The sequence below is a fragment of the Nerophis ophidion genome, linkage group LG27 (genome assembly GCF_033978795.1).
Source record: "Nerophis ophidion isolate RoL-2023_Sa linkage group LG27, RoL_Noph_v1.0, whole genome shotgun sequence".
Classification (NCBI taxonomy): domain Eukaryota; kingdom Metazoa; phylum Chordata; class Actinopteri; order Syngnathiformes; family Syngnathidae; genus Nerophis; species Nerophis ophidion.
Genome location: NC_084637.1, coordinates 24,253,168 through 24,271,693, shown reverse-complemented (window position 1 = coordinate 24,271,693; position 18,526 = coordinate 24,253,168). Strand labels below are relative to the sequence as shown.

General features: G+C 40.4%; 1 protein-coding gene across 2 annotated transcripts in view; it reads left to right on the top strand.

Annotated features, from left to right (window-relative positions):
• The first annotated feature begins 749 nt into the window (after window positions 1-749).
• The window catches only part of cacna1fb (calcium channel, voltage-dependent, L type, alpha 1F subunit), a 74,474-nt gene continuing 56,697 nt past the window's right edge, over window positions 750-18,526 (top strand). For both annotated transcript variants that reach the window (XM_061889959.1, XM_061889958.1), the window contains exons 1-8: window positions 750-1,106; window positions 3,368-3,624; window positions 3,683-3,783; window positions 3,857-3,962; window positions 9,884-10,023; window positions 12,442-12,593; window positions 12,653-12,805; window positions 12,871-13,067. In XM_061889959.1, the coding sequence (XP_061745943.1) occupies window positions 785-1,106; window positions 3,368-3,624; window positions 3,683-3,783; window positions 3,857-3,962; window positions 9,884-10,023; window positions 12,442-12,593; window positions 12,653-12,805; window positions 12,871-13,067 (1,428 nt within the window). In that variant the 5' untranslated portion in view covers window positions 750-784. The remainder of the gene's footprint in view (window positions 1,107-3,367; window positions 3,625-3,682; window positions 3,784-3,856; window positions 3,963-9,883; window positions 10,024-12,441; window positions 12,594-12,652; window positions 12,806-12,870; window positions 13,068-18,526) is intronic.

Sequence of the window (18,526 nt, the reverse complement as noted above, 5' to 3'; positions counted from 1 at the left end):
TCCCTGCTTAGGCTGCTGCCCCTGCGACCCAACCTCGGATAAGTGGAAGATGATGGATGGATGGATGGATACATATATATATATATATATATATATATATATATATGTCTTAATTGGATTATCCAGAGAATAGTGCTCGATACCATGGTAGAGCGCAATATGTATGTGTGGGAAAAAATCACAAGACTACTTCATCTCTACAGAACTGTTTCATGAGGGGTTCCCTCAATCGTCAGAAGATTTTAAAAATCTCCTGACGATTGAGGGAACCCCTCATGAAACAGTTCTGTAGAGATGAAGTAGTCTTGTGATATTTCCCACACATACATACATACACATATATATATATATATATATATATATATATATATATATATATATATATATATATATATATATATATATATATATATATATTAGGGCTGCGAATCGTTGGGTGTCCCACAATTCTGTGACGATCGGTCACTTCATTTCTGTTGGTTTTCCTTGTTTTTGTATTTACATCCCGTCAGTGCTCTTATTTTGTTAGATTTCCTGTTTGTTCCGTGGAGCACTGTTTCCTCCTTACCTGCCGTTAATTGGCAGCCGGTCCACACCTGCTGCCAATCAATATATGTCTGTTTGTTTTCACTCGAGCACCCCTCAGTGCTCGAAGATAACACTCTCTGTTTGGAACTTCTGTTTGCAAGACTGCTTCATTTTTTCTGTTCGATGATAATTAAAGTCATCTTACCTGCTCATCCTTCTCCTGGTTCTTGTATCTCGGGGTCACAAAACGGCAGCCATGCGGTTTCCTGACAGTAAACCTGTGGTCAACGCGCCGGCAAAGGCGATTACCATGCAGCCGGGACAGGATGCACAGCAGGCGACGGGGAAGATGGCGGCGGTGGCCGCACCGGTCGGAGATCCGGAACCGGCGGCCGAGCCGGGAGGAGGGAAGACGGCGGTGGCTGCGCCGGTCAGAGAGCCGCAACCGGCGGTCGAGGCGGAGGGAGGAGGTCCGAGCCTGCTGTGGGCTGGGACCGCACAAACCTGGCTTTCAAGTCCTCGAAGAATCGTGCGGTCCAGAGCATCGGCTGTGGATCGCCGACAGGGGTTCTCGCGAGGTAACAGTATTCTGGCTCGAAGATACTGTCAGGAAACCGCATGGCTGCCGTTTTGTTACCCCGAGATGCAAGAACCAGGAGGAGGATGAGCAGGTAAGATGACTTTAATTATCATCGAACAGAAAAAATGAAGCTGTCTTGCAAACAGAAAATCCAAACAGAGAGTATTATCTTCGAGCACTGAGGGGTGCTCGAGTGAAAACAAATAGACATATATTGATTGGCAGCCGGTTTTTACCGGCTGCCAATCAACGGCAGGTGAGGAGAAAACAGGGCCTCCGCGGAACAAACAGGAATTTTAACAAAATAAGAGCACTGACGGGTAGTAAATACAAAAACAAGGAAAACCAACAGAAATGATGTGACCGATCGTCACAGATGCGACTTAATATTAATTCTTGGGGTCACGATTCGATTCAAAATCGATTTTTTTTTTCAATTCAACACGATTCTCGATTCAAAAAGGATTTTTTCCCGATTTAAAAGGATTCTCTATTCATTCAATACATAGGATTTCAGCAGGATCTACCCCAGTCTGCTGACATGCTAGCAGAGTAGTAGATTGTTGTAAAAAGCTTTTATAATTGTAAAGGATAATGTTTTATCAACTGGTTGCAATAATGTAAATTTGTTTTAACTATTAAACAAACCCAAAATATGACTTATTTTATCTTTTTGAAAATATTGGACACAGTTTGTTGTCAAGCTTATGAGATGTGATGCAAGTGTAAGCCACTGTGACACTATTGTTCTTTTTTTATTTTTATAAATGTCTAATAATAATGTCAATGAGGGATTTTTATTCACTGCTATGCTGAAATTATAACTAATATTGATACTGTTGTTGATAATAATAATTTTTGTTTCACTACTTTTGGTTTGTTCTGTGTCGTGTTTGTGACTCCTCTCCATTGCTCTGTTTAGTGCAGTTCTGAGTGTTGCTGGGTCAGGTTTGGTTTTGGAATTGGATTGCATCGTTATGGTATTGCTGTGTAGTGGTTTGTTGGATTGATTAAAAAAATAATAATAATAAAAAAAAAATCGATTTTTTAAAAAATGAGAATTGATTCTGAATCGCACAACGTATTTGATTAGATTCGTATTCCAATCGATTTTTTTCCCACACCCCTAATATATATATTTTGGTGGAGTTGGAAAAATAATTTTGTATTAATATTTGAAAATACTGAATAGATTTTGTCTTCCTCATGAAATACATTTTAATATATACAGTATATATATATATATATATATACACACACACACGTATATATATATATATTTTTTTTTTTATTTATTTATTTATTTTTATTTATTTATTTTTTTTTTTGTCCTGTCCAGCTTCTCAGGCAAATCATATAGTTGATGTAGAAATGTAGGATACTTCTTGTATTGCCTTATTTGAATTTGACTTTATTAAATGTATTTATATTATCATTTGGTGCAGCCGGGCCGGAGCAGGAGGGAATAGAAAGAGAAAAAAAAAAGGAAGACAGAGGGGGAAATTTGGGGGATAAGAGGGGGATTAGACAGAGAGACAAAAACAACAACGGCAAACACAACAATAACAACAAAAATAGAACAACACCAGCACACACACTATGTACAAATATGATCGTAAAAGTGATAGCAAATAAGCAGTTAGCGAAATAAATATTAATATAGTAATGACAATGAGCATTTTTACACTAAAACTGGAGCAATACAAATACCAATAGAAAAAGCGCTATTGATCATGAACAAAACCAATAGTTTATCTCTATTATCAACAATACAGTTGTTCAAATGCAACAATACATATATATAATGATAGCTAGAAAGATACAAAAAAAAAATTAAATAAATGAAATAAAATAAAAGAAAGATGGAAAGGAAGAGAGAGAGGCAACCTATATTAATCTTGTAGATTGTTATAGTAACAATGGGTTAAGCTTTGTCAATATGCCATCAGTTGCCAATAAGAATCAGTTTTTTAAAATACTTTTTAGGCCATTTCCATGCAAACAGTAACCTGTTTAAAAAAAAAGTTGTTTATAATTATTATACCAATAATACATTTTGAGAATCGGTTTGAATCGAGAACCGATTCTGACTGGACCCTCCACCTCAGGAATCTGATTGAATCATTTGGTGCCCAAAGAGTCAGACCCCTAATATTCACCTCCATCATCATCAACCTCTCAGCTGACAATGACAGGGCCAATCATCAAGTACGTCACATGATCGCTTACATATGTCCAACCTTCCTGTCTCGTTCCCAGGCGCCTCACGCAACGGCTACGCCAAGGCGGTGGACGGCGAAGATGGGGGCGGCGGCGAGGGTGAGGAGGCCGGAGATGGGGACGGGGGAGGAGGTGGAGAGGGGGAAGAGGAAAGGGACGGGGACTGGGACGAGGAGATGGACGGCGATGGCGAAGGCGAAGGCGGTGGCGTGAGGATGACGAGGACCGACACCCTCCACTCCACCACCAGCTCCACGGCAACCCAACGCAAAAGAGCGCAACATGCCAAGAAACAGGTAAGATGCCACGACAACGGGATTACAGGTCGTCTTGATGATGTCACTTCCTGTCCAGGTCCAGGGCAGTAATCAGGTCCAACGAGCTCCGCGGGCGTTGTTTTGCTTGAAGCTCAACAACCCCATCAGACGCGCCGCGCTCTCCATCGTGGAATGGAAGTATCCTTCTCCATCACTTCCTGTTTGACCTGTCCCGCTCAAGACCGTTAATGCTTCCTTAGCGTCCCCTCAGACCCTTTGACATCTTCATCCTGTTGGCCATCTTTGCCAACTGCGTGGCTCTGGGTGTGTCCAAACCCTTTCCTGAGGACGACTCCAACTCCACCAATCACGACCTGGTGAGCTCCAAACTAGTTTGATGCTAAGCTAGGCTCGTCCTGTCGGTCTGTATGGGGGGCAGGGGGGGTTACGTAATGATGTCACTGACTGATTTGCATAATTGCCCATGACGCTTTTGCATCTTATTATTATTGCTTTTTTTTCTTCTTCAAATGTCACAAGCGAAACAAAGTGTTTTAAGATGGGGGGAGGGACCCGTAGCAGAAGATGCGTGTTTTCATGTCATCGTCTCCGTTTTTTTACATGTGGAACCTCTAATTACAAACCCCGTTTCCATATGAGTTGGGAAATTGTGTTAGATGTAAATATAAACGGAATACAATGATTTGCAAGTCCTTTTCAACCCATATTCAATTGAATGCACTACAACGACAAGATATTTGATGTTCAAACTCATAAACTTCATTTTTTTTGCAAATACTAACTAACTTAGAATTTCATGGCTGCAACACGTGCCAAAGTAGTTGGGAAAGGGCATGTTCACCACTGTGTTACATCACCTTTTCTTTTAACAACACTCAATAAACATTTGGGAACTGAGGAAACTAATTATTGAAGCTTTGAAAGTGGAATTATTTCCCATTCTTGTTTTATGTAGAGCTTCAGTCTTTCAACAGTCCGGGGTCTCCGCTGTTGTATTTTACGCTTCATAATGCGCCACACATTTTTGATGGGAGGCAGGTCTGGACTTCAGGCGGGCCAGGAAAGTACCCGCACTCTTTTTTTACAAAGCCACGCTGTTGTAACACGTGCTGAATGTGGCTTGGCATTGTCTTAATGGAATAAGCAGGGGCGTCCATGAAAGAGATGGCGCTTAGATGGCAGCATATATTGTTCCAAAACCTGTATGTACCGTTCAGCATTAATGGGGCCTTCACAGATGTATAAGTTACCCATGCTTTGGGCACTAATGCACCCCCATACCATCACAGATGTTGGCTTTTCAACTTTGCGTCGATAACAGTCTGGATGGTTCGCTTCCCCTTTGGTCCGGATGACACGATGTCGAATATTTCCAAAAACAATTTGAAATGTGGACTCTTCAGACCACAGAACACTTTTCCACTTTGCATCAGTCCATCTTAGATGGACTGATGCAAAGTGGCGAACTGTATTTAGTGACAGTGGTTTTCTGAAGTGTTCCTGAGCCCATGTGGTGATATCATTTAGTGACCGATGTCGGTTTTTGATACAGTGCCGTCTGAGGGATCCAAAGTCATGGTCATTCAATATTGGTGAGTGATTTCTCCAGATTCTCTGAACCTTTTGATGATATTATGGACCGTAGATGTTGAAATCCCTAAATTTCCTGCAATTGCACTTTGAGAAACGTTGTTCTTAAACTGTTTGACTGTTTGCTCACGCAGTTGTGGACAAAGGGGTGTACCTCGCCCCATCCTTTCTTGTGAAAGACTGAGCATTTTTTGGGAAGCTGTTTTTATACCCAATCATGGCACCCACCTGTTCCCAATTAGCCTGCACAGCTGTTGGATGTTCAAAATAAGTGTTTGATAAGCATTCCTCAACTTTATCAGTATTTATTGCCGCCTTTCCCAACTTCTTTGTCACGTGTTGCTGGCATCAAATTCTAAAGTTAATGATTATTTGCACAAAAAAAAATGTTTATCAGTTTGAACATCAGATATGTTGTCTTTGTAGCATATTCAACTGAATATGGGTTGAAAAGGATTTGGAAATCATTGTATTCTGTTTATATTTACATCTAACACAGCTTCCCAACTCATATTGAAACAGGGTTTGTATAAACTTAATTGGTCCTTGAACAGTTCATATAGTCAAGCGATTTTCTCCATAAGAAACACATTAGACTTAGACTTAGACAAACTTTAATGATCCACAAGGGAAATTGTTCAAAATATGGATAATGGGTTGCAGCTCCGACAAAAGTCCCTATTTTAGAACCTCTTCCAGCCCGAGCTGTTTTTTCACTTTTTTTTTTTTTATTTCTCTTTGCTATTTGGTTTTATTGGACCCTAATTAGGATAAAAACTAAGAATCGTCTTTTGATCTGATGTACTTAGTCCATAAGTAACAAACGTGTACTTCATGTTTAGTGACATGCGAATGCTTATTTTTACACTTTTTTTTCCAAATTCCATTGTATGTTGTACTCTTCTGACACCACCAGATGGCAGTATAAATGTCCACATAAGCGGCCATAAGACCCCAATTCAGTAGTGTACACAATTTTGGAAACAAGAGCTAAAAGATGCTGTCCACGCATGTGGCCACTAAGCCTTTAGAGGCTAAATTAGTGAAAGTTTGTACACTTTGAACACAATATAAAGCAGAGTTGGGCAAAATACCACCCGCAGGCCACATGTGGCCCGTTACAATTTTCAATCCGGCCTGCGACATTCTACATAATTTTTTCAGACCTTTAACATCAAAACTTTCGCCGCCATTATGATGTGTAGTGCTGTTTTTAAATTACCGTAAGTCCTGAACTATAGAAAGTATTTTATTGTTTGGAATCTGCGCTTCTGAGTGTTAAAGGAGTTATTACGGTAATCTAGGTCACAGCAACTCAGACGAAGAACAAAGCAGAGTAGGCAGGGTTTGTTTTCAGCACAGCCAGCCCCAAACGCATGTGTCAGGAACAGATGTGGAAGCACATTTCTGCATAAAAGATATAATAAATCATATTGTGGGTGATTATTACCCTTTGCATTGATATTTTGCTGTTTGTTCCATTTTTGTTGTGTTTTGCTTAATTGCAAAAGATGTCTTTCGAGGAGCTGGTCTGAGTAGTAAAAGAGGAGCCATGTCCATATGTTGTTAATATTCAGTGTTTTATCGTTCGTAGTTAATATTATTTTAATTTTATTTTAATGTACATTTTGGGTGTCCCATTCAGTAAAAAACTGTAAAATTCCATTCTGTGTTTTTGAGGTGGTCTTGTCATAACTTTTTCAGAAATTTATCGGACATTGTGACTTTTGGCCCCCCAGACACATGTTTTCTCTCAATGTGACCCCCGAGTCAAAAAAATTGCCCAGCTCTGATATAAAGTGTCATCCAGTACTGAATATCAATGAAACATAACAAGGAGGCGATTGATCAACATTATATTCCTTGACAAGCCAAAACAACAACAACAAGCTGCTGTCCTCTGTTTTGTTTTGATTACTGTTTTGCACACTCTTGGCATTCTCTCGATGAGCTTCAAGCACACCTGTGAAGTGAAAACCATTTCAGGTGACTACCTCATGAAGCTCTTCAAGAGAATACCATGAGTGAGCGATAAAGTAATCAGAGCAAAGGGTGGCTATTTTGCAAAAACTAGAATATAAAACATGTTTTCAGTTATTTCACCTTTTTTTGTTAAGCACTTAACTCCACATATGTTTATTCATAGTTTTGATGCCTTCAGTGACAATCTACAAGGTAAACAGTCTTGAAAATAAAGAATACGCATTGAATGAGAAGGTGTGTCCAAACTTTTAGCCTGTACTGTGTACACAGCACAGCATTTACTTATTAGACCTAATCCAAAAAACCTTCCCTAGTCATGGTGCGTAAAAACTGCAACAAACACAAAAATTCAACGGTCACACACAACACAACCTGCGCACTGAACTTTGTGGATATTATAAAAAATGTCAGAGCGCTTTATATATACAAAATTACACCCATTTAAAGCCACTACAATACATAATGGGAAAATGCAAAATACCTTCCATGTTTGGCACGGTTTAGCTGCTCGGTATTTCTATCTGGTTACAAAACTTGAAGGTGGGCGTCACGGGCTTTCGCCCCCCGTCCAAATATGTTTGCCTTACTGTACAAACCCCGTTTCCATATGAGTTGGGAAATTGTGTTAGATGTAAATATAAACGGAATACAATGATTTGCAAATCATTTTCAACCCATACTCAATTGAATGCACTACAAAGACAACATATTTGATGTTCAAACTCATAAACATATTTTTTTTTTGCAAATAATAATTAACTTAGAATTTCATGGCCGCAACACATGCCAAAGTAGTTGGGAAAGGGCATGTTCACCACTGTGTTACATCACTTTTTCTTTTAACAACACTCAATAAACGTTTGGGAACTGAGGAAACCAATTGTTGAAGCTTTGAAAGTGGAATTATTTCCCATTCTTGTTTTATGTAGAGCTTTAGTCGTTCAACAGTCCGGGGTCGCCGCTGTCTTATTTTACGCTTCATAATGCGCCACACATTTTTGATGGGAGACAGGTCTGGACTACAGGCGGGCCAGGAAAGTACCTGCACTCTTTTTTTTAAGAAACCACGCTGTTGTAACACTTGTCTTGCTGAAATAAGCAGGGGCGTCCATGATAACGTTGCTTGCATGACAACATAAGTTGTTCCAAAACCTGTATGGACCTTTCACTATTAACGGTGCCTTCACAGATGTGTAATTTACCAATGCCTTGGGCACTAATACACCCCCATACCATCACAGATGCTGGCTTTTGAACTTTGCCCTTATAACAATCCGAATGGTTATTTTCCTCTGTGTTCTGGAGGACACCACGTCCTGTGTTTCCAAATATAATTTGAAATGTGGACTCGTCAGACAACAGAACAGCTTTGCGGCCTTTCAGGATATTTTTAATAAATGGGTTTGGCTTTGCATAGTAGAGTTTTAACTTGCACTTACAGATGTAGCGACCAACTGTAATTACTGACAGTGGTTTTATAAACTGTTCCTGGGCCCATGTGGTGATATCCTTTACACAATGATATACATTTTTGATGCAGTACCGCCTGAGGGATCGAAATTCCGTAATATCATCGCTTACGTGCAGTGATTTCTCCATATTCTCTGAACTTTTTGATGATTTTACGGACCGTAGATGGTAAAATTCCTAAATTCCTTGCAATAGCTCGTTGAGAAATGTTGTTCTAAAACTGTTCGACAATTTGCTTACAAAGTGGTGACCCTCGCCCCATCCTTGTTTTGGGAATTACTTAGCATTTCATGGGAGCTGCTTTTATACCCAATCATGGCACCAACCTGTTCCCAATTAGACTGCACACCTGTGGGATGTTCCAAATAAGTGTTTGATGAGCATTCCTCAACTTTATCAGTATTTATTGCCACCTTCTCCAACTTCTTTGTCACGTGTTGCTGGCATCAAATTCTAAAGTTAATGATTATTTGCACAAAAAAAAAAATGTTTATCAGTTTGAACATCAAATATGTTGTCTTTGTAGCATATTCAACTGAATATGGGTTGAAAATGATTTGCAAATCATTGTATTCCGTTTATATTTACATCTAACACAATTTCCCAACTCATATGGCAACGGGGTTTGTAACTGACCGTGGCAAATAAGGCTTATTTGACATGAAAACTAATTCAAGTAAAATGATAATAAATCACAAGTCACTTCTTCACTCTCTGCCAATTCCCTTTCAGGCACAGAGCGGCGTGTTCGCAATCGTGGGAAAAATAAACATCAAATCAAAACCACACGAACATCAAACATTACCATTGTTTTCGCACTGCACTGAAAATGTTGCCACCAAAAACGGCACCGCCGAAAAAGGACGTACGCTATTGTCAGAAGCTTTCGATTTCCAATTCGAAAATCAGATCATCATGGCAAATTATGCAAACTATACGATGATGTCATGTGACCAGGCCACAAGTGATGTCTGTTAACAAGCGGGCGGTCCCATCATAATGTGTTGATAGACACGTGTGAGGGGAAAACACAAGCTAAACTTGTGCTGGCTTCATTTTCTACATCTTGTCAAAGACGTGCCTGTGACAGAAATGATTGACAGCTCCTTGAGGGGATCTGATTGGTTTAGTTTCTGCTCTGATGGTTTTCACGTGTCCACCTTTGGTACGCAGCCAAATGTAGAGCCACTATGGGGACACGTGGACACAGTGAGTGTTGTTGTGTCTCCCGTAGGAACAAGTGGAGTACGTCTTCCTCATCATCTTCACGGTGGAAACCTTCCTGAAGATTCTGGCCTACGGTCTGGTCATGCATCCCAGTTCGTACATCCGCAACGGCTGGAACCTTCTGGACTTTGTCATCGTCATCGTGGGGTAAGTTGTAGATCTCGTGCGCGCGCAAGAGAGACGCGATGTAGAGGCGGATGCGGTCGAGTTAGTTGATGTGGCGCGGCGAGCGGTTCAGCGCTTCGGAGTGGAGGCAAACGTGAGCTGACGTCCTCGTTTGGCGGCGTCCGAAGACACCGCCCGCGGCCCCGCTACAATTTGTGTGATTCAGCTTTGTTGTGGTGAGCGTGCGTGACGCTCTGCTACACTCACGAGCCTCGCAGCCTCGTCACAGGGGAGCTTCTAGCTGGTGCTCGCCACTTCCTGCTTGCAACCTTTTTGATCACCTGACCTTCCATCCTTAAAGGCCTACTGAAACCCACTACTACCCACCACGCAGTCTGATAGTTTATACATCAATGATAAAATATTAACATTGCAACACATGCCAATACGGCCGGTTTAGTTTACTAAATTGCAATTTTAAATTTCCCGCGGAGTTTTTTGTTGAAAACGTCGCGGAATGATGACGTTTCGGGTTGTAGCGGACATATTAGCCCAGCACCACTTACGGCTAAAAGTCATCTCCTTTCATCGCATAATTACACAGTAATTTGGACATCTGTGTTGCTGAATCTTTTGCAATTTGTTCAATTAATAATGGAGACGTCAAAGAAGAATGCTGTTGGTGGAAAGCGGTGGATTGCAGCTGTCTTTAGCACCGAAACACAGCCGGTGTTTCTTTGTTTGTTGTGAAGCTTTAACACAGAGCGGTCAAGCGAACATGTTTCTCTACGTCAACCAGCTAGTTTTTGAAAGGGAAAATTGTGATATTAAGTCGGCTCTTACCGCAGACTTCAGTGGATTATAAGACCTCCTCCTGTAGCTGTCAAAAAGGCAGCTGTGATCTATCTTGGCTCCTCGGCTTCTCTCAGAGACACTGGCGTTCACCGCAGCCATCCGATATATAATAGTAATAATAATAATAATAATAATACTAATAATGGATTAGATTTATATCGCGCTTTTCTATTGTTATATACTCAAAGCGCTCACAGAGAAGTGGGAACCCATCATTCATTCACACTTGATGGTGGTAAGCTACATCTGTAGCCACAGCTGCCCTGGGGTAGACTGACGGAGGCGTGGCTGCCAGTTTGCGCCTACGGCCCCTCCGACCACCACAAATCATTCATTCATCATTCATTCACCGGTGTGAGCGGCACCGGGGGCAATGGGTGAAGTGTCTTGCCCAAGGACACAACGGCAGCGACTTTGATGTCCATAGGTGGGAAGCGAACCTGCAACCCTCAGGTTTCTGGCACAGCCACTCTACCCACTACGCCATGCCACCCCTATAGAGACTATAAAGAAGAATGCTGTTGGTGGAAAGCGTTGGATTGCAGCTGCCTTTAGCACCGAAACACAGCCGGTGTTTCTTTGTTTGGTGTGAAGCTTTAACACAGAGCGGTCAAGCGAACATGTTTCTCCACGTCAACCAGCAAGTTTTTGAAAGGGAAAATTGTGAAATTAAGTCGGCTCTTACCGGAGACTTCAGTGGATTATGGGACCTCCTCCTGTAGCTGTCAAAAAGGCAGCTGTGATCTTGGCTCCTCTGCTTCTCTCCAAGACACTGGCGTTCACCGCACCCATCCGACTTTCAGGTATGATCGTATAATCTCACTAAAATACTATTAACATAATAACCAGATAAGGGATTTTCCTGAATTATCCTAGTAAATGTGTCTAATTACATCAATCAATCAATGTTTATTTATATAGCCCTAAATCACAAATGTCTCAAAGGACTGTACAAACCATTACAACTACGACATCCTCAGAAGAACCTACATAAGGGCAAGGAAAAAAAAAAGAAAAAGAAACTCACAGTCCGGAAACACATCCAAGGCCGCCGCCTGGAGCCGTCGCTTTTTCTTTCTTTTTTTTTCTTCTTTTTTTTAGTGCCTCACTCTAACTTTCCTCATCCACGAATATTTCATCCTCGTTCAAATTAATGGGGAAATCGTTGCTTTCTCGGTCCGAATAGCTCTTGCTGCTGGAGGCTATGATTATAAACAATGTGAGGATGTGAGGAGCCCTACAACCCGTGACGTCACGCGCACATCGTCTGCTACTTCCGGTAAAGGCAAGGCTTTTTTATTAGCGACCAAAAGTTGCGAACTTTATTGTCAATGTTCTCTACTAAATCCTTTCAGCAAAAATATGGCAATATCGCGAAATGATCAAGTATGACACATAGAATGGACCTGCTATCCCCGTTTGAATAAGAAAATCTCATTTCAGTAGGCCTTTAATGAAGGCTGCGAGCTCGCTGTTTTCTTGACAAACCTCCAAACGGGATGCATTTGGTTGGTTAATTGCGTCACTTCCTGTCGATGACCCCCTTGTTTTTCAAAGACCGCCGTGTGGTTTTCACCAGGACTCCACTTCCTGTTTCCACCGCAGGCTATTCAGCGTGGTCCTGGAAACCATGACCCACAAGTCCGGCGAGCAAGCGAGCACCCACCACGTACCGGGCAAACCTGGCGGACTGGACGTCAAAGCTCTGCGGGCCTTCCGGGTGCTCCGCCCCCTCCGGCTGGTGTCCGGCGTACCTAGTGAGTGTGGTGAAGTGGCGGCATCACTTCCTGGTCACCGACGCACGTTCATGTGACAGGCCTGCAGATCGTGTTGAACTCCATCATGAAGGCGATGGTTCCGCTGCTGCACATCGCTCTGCTGGTCCTCTTCGTCATCATCATCTACGCCATCATCGGCCTGGAGCTCTTTATCGGACGCATGCATAAAACCTGCTACTACACCGGAGCCGGTACGCGCCGCCGCGGCCTTGTCATTCGGAGGTGTGACGACCACTGACCTCTCCCTTCCTCGCAGACAACTATGTGGAGGACGACCCGGTGCCGTGCGCCTTCGCGGGCCACGGGCGCCAGTGCGTGATAAACGGCACCGAGTGTCGCGGCCGCTGGGACGGACCAAACGGAGGCATCACCAATTTTGACAACTTCTTCTTCGCCATGTTGACCGTGTTCCAGTGCATCACCATGGAGGGCTGGACCGACGTCCTCTACTGGGTGAGTGAGGAATTTCCATAAATAAATGTCAAGAGAAAGCTGAGGTCTTTTAAGTATTTTTTTCAGATCTTAAAGGGGAAATGCACTTTTTTTGGGAATTGTTCACAATCATTTTGAGAGACAAGACGATTGATGTATTTTTTTTAAAGCATTCTAACTCATAAATACACGTCTGCTTACAATGGAGCCAATTGGAGATCCTCTATTGCGCCCATAAAGTCCTCTGAATCAGTGGTTCTCAAATGGCGGTACGCGTACCCTTGGGTGTACTTGAAGGTATGCCAAGGGGTACGTGAGATTTTTTAAAAAGTATTCCAAAAATAGCAAAATTCAAAAATCCTTTATAAATATATTTATTGAGTAATACTTCAAGAAAATATGAATGTAAGTTCATAAACTGTCCCAAAAAAATACAACAATGCAATATTCAGTGTTGACAGCTAGATTTTTTTGTGGACATGTTCCATAAATATTGATGTTAAAGATTTATTTTTTTGTGAAGAAATGTTTAGAATTAATTTCATGAATCCAGATGGATCTCTATTACAATCCCCACAGAGGGCACTTTAAGTTGAAGTTATGTGTAGAAATCTTTATTTAAAATTGAATCACTTAATTTTTCAGCAAGTTTTTAGTTATTTTTATATCTTTTTTTCCCAAATAGTTCAAGAAAGACCATTATATTTGTAATGATTCTTAATTGATTAAAACATTTTAAAAATCTATTTGTTGTACAAACCCTGTTTCCACATGAGTTGGGAAATTGTGTTGGATGTAAATATAAACGAAATACAATGATTTGCAACTCCTTTTCAACCCATATTCAATTGAATGCACTACAAAGACAAGATATTTGATGTTCACTCTCATAAACTTTATTTTTTTTGCAAATAATAATTAACTTAGAATTTCATGGCTGCAACACGTGCCAAAGTAGTTGGGAAAGGACATGTTCACCACTGTGTTGCATCACCTTTTCTTTTAACAACACTCAATAAACATTTGGGAACTGAGGAAACTAATTGTTGAAGCTTTGAAAGTGGAATTCTTTCCCATTTTTGTTTTATGTAGAGCTTCAGTCGTTCAACAGTCCGGGGTCTCCGCTGTCGTTTTTTACGCTTCATAATGCGCCACAGAACACCTTTCCACTTTGCATCAGTCCATCTTAGGTGAACTCGGGCCAAGCCATGCTGGCGGCGTTTCAGGATATTGCTGATAAATGGGTGTGGCTTTTCATAGTAGAGTTTTAACTTGCACTTACAGATGAAGCAACCAACTGTAGTTACTGACAGTGGTTTTATGACGTGTTCCTGAGCCCATGTGGTGATATCCTTTACACACTGATGTCGGTTTTTGGTGCAGTACAGCCTGAGGGATCAAAAGTCCGTAATATCATCGCTTACGTGTAGTGATTTGAAGTGAATTGTGAAGTGAATTGTATTTATATAGCGCTTTTCTCTAGTGACTCAAAGCGCTTTACATAGTGAAACCCAATATCCAAGTTACATTTAAACCAGTGTGGGTGGCACTGGGAGCAGGTGGGTAAAGTGTCTTGCTCAAGGACACAACGGCATTGACTAGGATGGCGGAAGCGGGAATCGAACCTGCAACCCTCAAGTTGCTGGCACGGCCACTCTACCAACCGAGCTAAACCGCCCCGGTTCAGAATCTCTGACCTTTTAATGATTTTACGGTTTGTAGATGGTAAAATCCCTAAATTCCTTGCAAGAGCTTGTTGAGAAATGTTCTTCTAAAACTGTTTGACAATTTGCTTACAAAGTGGTGACCCTCACCCCATCCTTGTTTGTGAATTACTTAGCATTTCATGAAAGCTGTTTTTATACCCAATCATGGCACCCAACTGTTCCCAATTAGCCTGCACACCTGTGGGATGTTCCATATAAGTGTTTGATGAGCATTCCTCAACTTGATCAGTATTTATTGCCACCTTTCCCAACTTCTTTGTCACGTGTTGCTGGCATCAAATTCTAAAGTTAATGATTATTTGCGAAAAAAAAAAAAGTTTATCAGTTTGAACATCAAATATGTTGTCTTTGTAGCATCTTCAACTGAATATGGGTTGAAAATGATTTGCAAATCATTGTATTCCGTTTATATTTACATCTGACACAATTTCCCAACTCATATGGAAATGGGGTTTGTATATACATTAAAGGCCAAAAGTTTGGACACATACTCATTCAATGCATTTTCTTTATCCATCCATCCATTTTCTACCGCTTGTCCCTTACGGGGTCGCGGGGTAGGCTGGCGCCTATCTCAGCTTCAATCGGCCGGAAGGCGGGGTACACCCTGGACAAGTCGCCACCTCATCGCAGGCATTTTCTTTATTTTCATGATTATTTATATTGCAGATTGTCCCTGAAGGCATCAAAACTATGAATAGACACATGTGGAGTTATGTACTTAACAAAAAACGGTGTAATAACTGAAAACATGTTTTATATTCTAGTTTCTTCAAAATAGCCACCCTTTGCTCTGATTACTGCTTTGCACACTCTTGGCATTCTCTCCATGAGCTTCAAGAGGTAGTCACCTGAAATGGTTTTCACTTCACAGGTGTGCATAAAGCTCATTCTCTCTGAGCTTCAAGCACAGACCTGACCTATACATATATATATATATATATATATATATATATATATATATATATATATATATATATATATATATATATATATATATATATATATATATATATATATATACTGTATATATATATATATAGGTGTGGGAAAAATCACAAGACCACTTCATCTCTACAGAACTGTTTCATGAGGGGTTCCCTCAATCATCTCCTGATGATGACCACTTCATCTGTAGAGATGAAGTGGTCTTGTGATTTTTCCCACACCTACATATTGCGCTCTACCACGGTATCGAGCACTATTCTCTGGATAATCCAATCAAGACATATATATATATAATTTATTTTATTTATTTCTGTCCTGTCCAGCTACTCAGGCAAATCATATTGTTGATGTATAACAGTGGTTTTCAACCTTTTTTCAGTGATGTACCCCCTGTGAACATTTTTTTTATTCAAGTACCCCCTAATCAGAGCAAAGCATTTTTGGTTGAAAAAAATTGCTAAAGAACTAAAATAAAGCACTATGTCATCAGTTTCTGATTTGTTAAATTGTATAACAATGCAAAGTATTGCTCATTTGTAGTGGTCTTTCTTGGACTATTTGGAAAAAAAGATATAAAAATAACTAAAAACTTGTTGAAAAATAAACAAGTGATTCAATTATAAATAAAGATTTCTACACATAGAAGTAATCATCAACTTAAAGTGCCCTCTTTGGGGATTGTAATAGAGATCCATCTGGATTCATCAACTTAATTCTAAATATTTCTTCACAAAAAAATAAATCTTTAACATCAATATTTATGGAACATGTCCACAAAAAATCTAGTTGTCAACACTGAATATTGCATTGGGTTTTTTTTTCACTGTTTATGAACTTACATTCATATTTTCTTGAAGTATTATTCAATAAATATATTTATAAAGGAATTTTGAACTGTTGCAATATTTAGAATATTTAAAAAAAATCTCACGTACCCCTTGGCATATACCTTCAAGTACCCCCATTTGAGAACCACTGATGTAGATGATCATATCTACTGTACATAATTCCATTAAAAAAGAGAAGTGTGGGACACTTCTCTCATTGCCTTATTTGTATTTGACTAATGAAATGTTTGGGTAGATTTATATTAAACAAAACCAGTTTTCTTTTAAGTAATATAGACATTGATCGGAGCTGTTTATCTATTTTATGAAGAAATGCAGAACTGGCACCCAATGTTGTTAAAAAGTATGGATTTTGAATCGAGAATCGATTCGGAATCAAATTGAATCGTGTGCTGGCCAAAGATTCACAGCCCTACATCCAAAAAGCGCCCCAGCAATCCTCCATTTACAATTTGTGACTTGAATATATGAACCAAGTATTAGTGATTTTGTTATTATAAGCGCTAACGCAGACAAAGTATTATTCTTGCGGCGCCGCTAACCAGCTTGTGTGGCTAGGTTGACATCATCTGCTGGTGAGCTGTCTCGTGAAAGCTTATTCTTAAATCTTAAATAATGGTGTGTTGGAAAACATTTCTATGCCATTGTATAATATATTATATACCATTGTATGTTTTAAAAATGTTCTGTTCTTGCTGTGTTTTTTTCACCGTGAGTGTAGAAACTTTCCTTTTTTATTCGCTTACCGTATTTCCTTGAATTGCCGCCGGGGCGATAATTAATTTAAAACCTCTTCTCACTCCAGCTCTTACCAAAGGCATGCGGTAAATTTAGGCCTGCGCTTATAAATTTGAGTGTGATGTAAGGATACCATCATGAAAAGCACATTTAATTAAAAAAACGTTATTAGGGTCTTACCTTTACCTATAAATGAAGTCCATGCGCAGCTCCTTCTGATCAAAAGCATCGATATCTTGTTTATAGAAGTCTTTCTTATCTTTCTTCAGTTTTAAAAGTCTCTCTGTCTCGATGGAGATCTTTATTACCTCCTGCTTCGAATGAAAGTCCAGTTTAGAAAACTGTTTTATTTTAGATATGTAATCCTCCATGTTAAAAGTGCAAGCGAGAGAAAAAAATAAACGATCGCTGCTCACTCTTGCTGCTTGTTGTCACTTCTTCTACAGCCGAGTTGTCGCAAGAAAGATCACTAACGCCCTCTACCACCAGGAGACGGGAGTAATTTAATGACTCATATTTGACACACGCAACTACGGTATATTAATAAAACAAAGCTGCTTACTGTTCTTTTTAGCATATTCAATTGCTTGGACCTTATATCCTACTGAATAGCTCTTAATCTTCTTCCCTTTATGCGATTTGAAATTATTGAAATCAGCCTCCTCCATTTTGAAACTGACAGGTGAAGTGTCACTCGTGACGTGACGAGTTTGACCCGGCGGAAATTGTAGGCATATGCTAATTATTTGGCGAAACGAGTTTGACCCCGCGTTAATCCTGAGCCGGCGGTAATGCTAGGCATGCGCTCATTATTTTGCCAAACGAGTTTCACCCGGCAGTAATTCTAGCCAGGCGCATACAATATACCCGGCGGCAATTCAAGGAAATACGGTAGTCTCATTCCGAAAATCTACGCTGCTGAGAAAAACACATTCTGTTAGTGAACACACATTCTGCCCAGGTCGCCGTCAACTGTATCTCTTCCTCCCTCTCTCTACTCCCTTGAAACTATTGACTCCTTAAGCAGCCAGGTGCCCTCCACCAAGGTCTCCTTCCTCACTCTGCGCGCTTTTTAGGAATAATAATAATACTGAATTTTCCAGACCGTAGGGCGCACCGGATTATAAAGCGCACTGCCGACAAATGGTCTATTTTTGACCTTTTTTCATATATAAGACACACCGGATTATAAGGCGCATTAAAGGGGTCATATTATGAT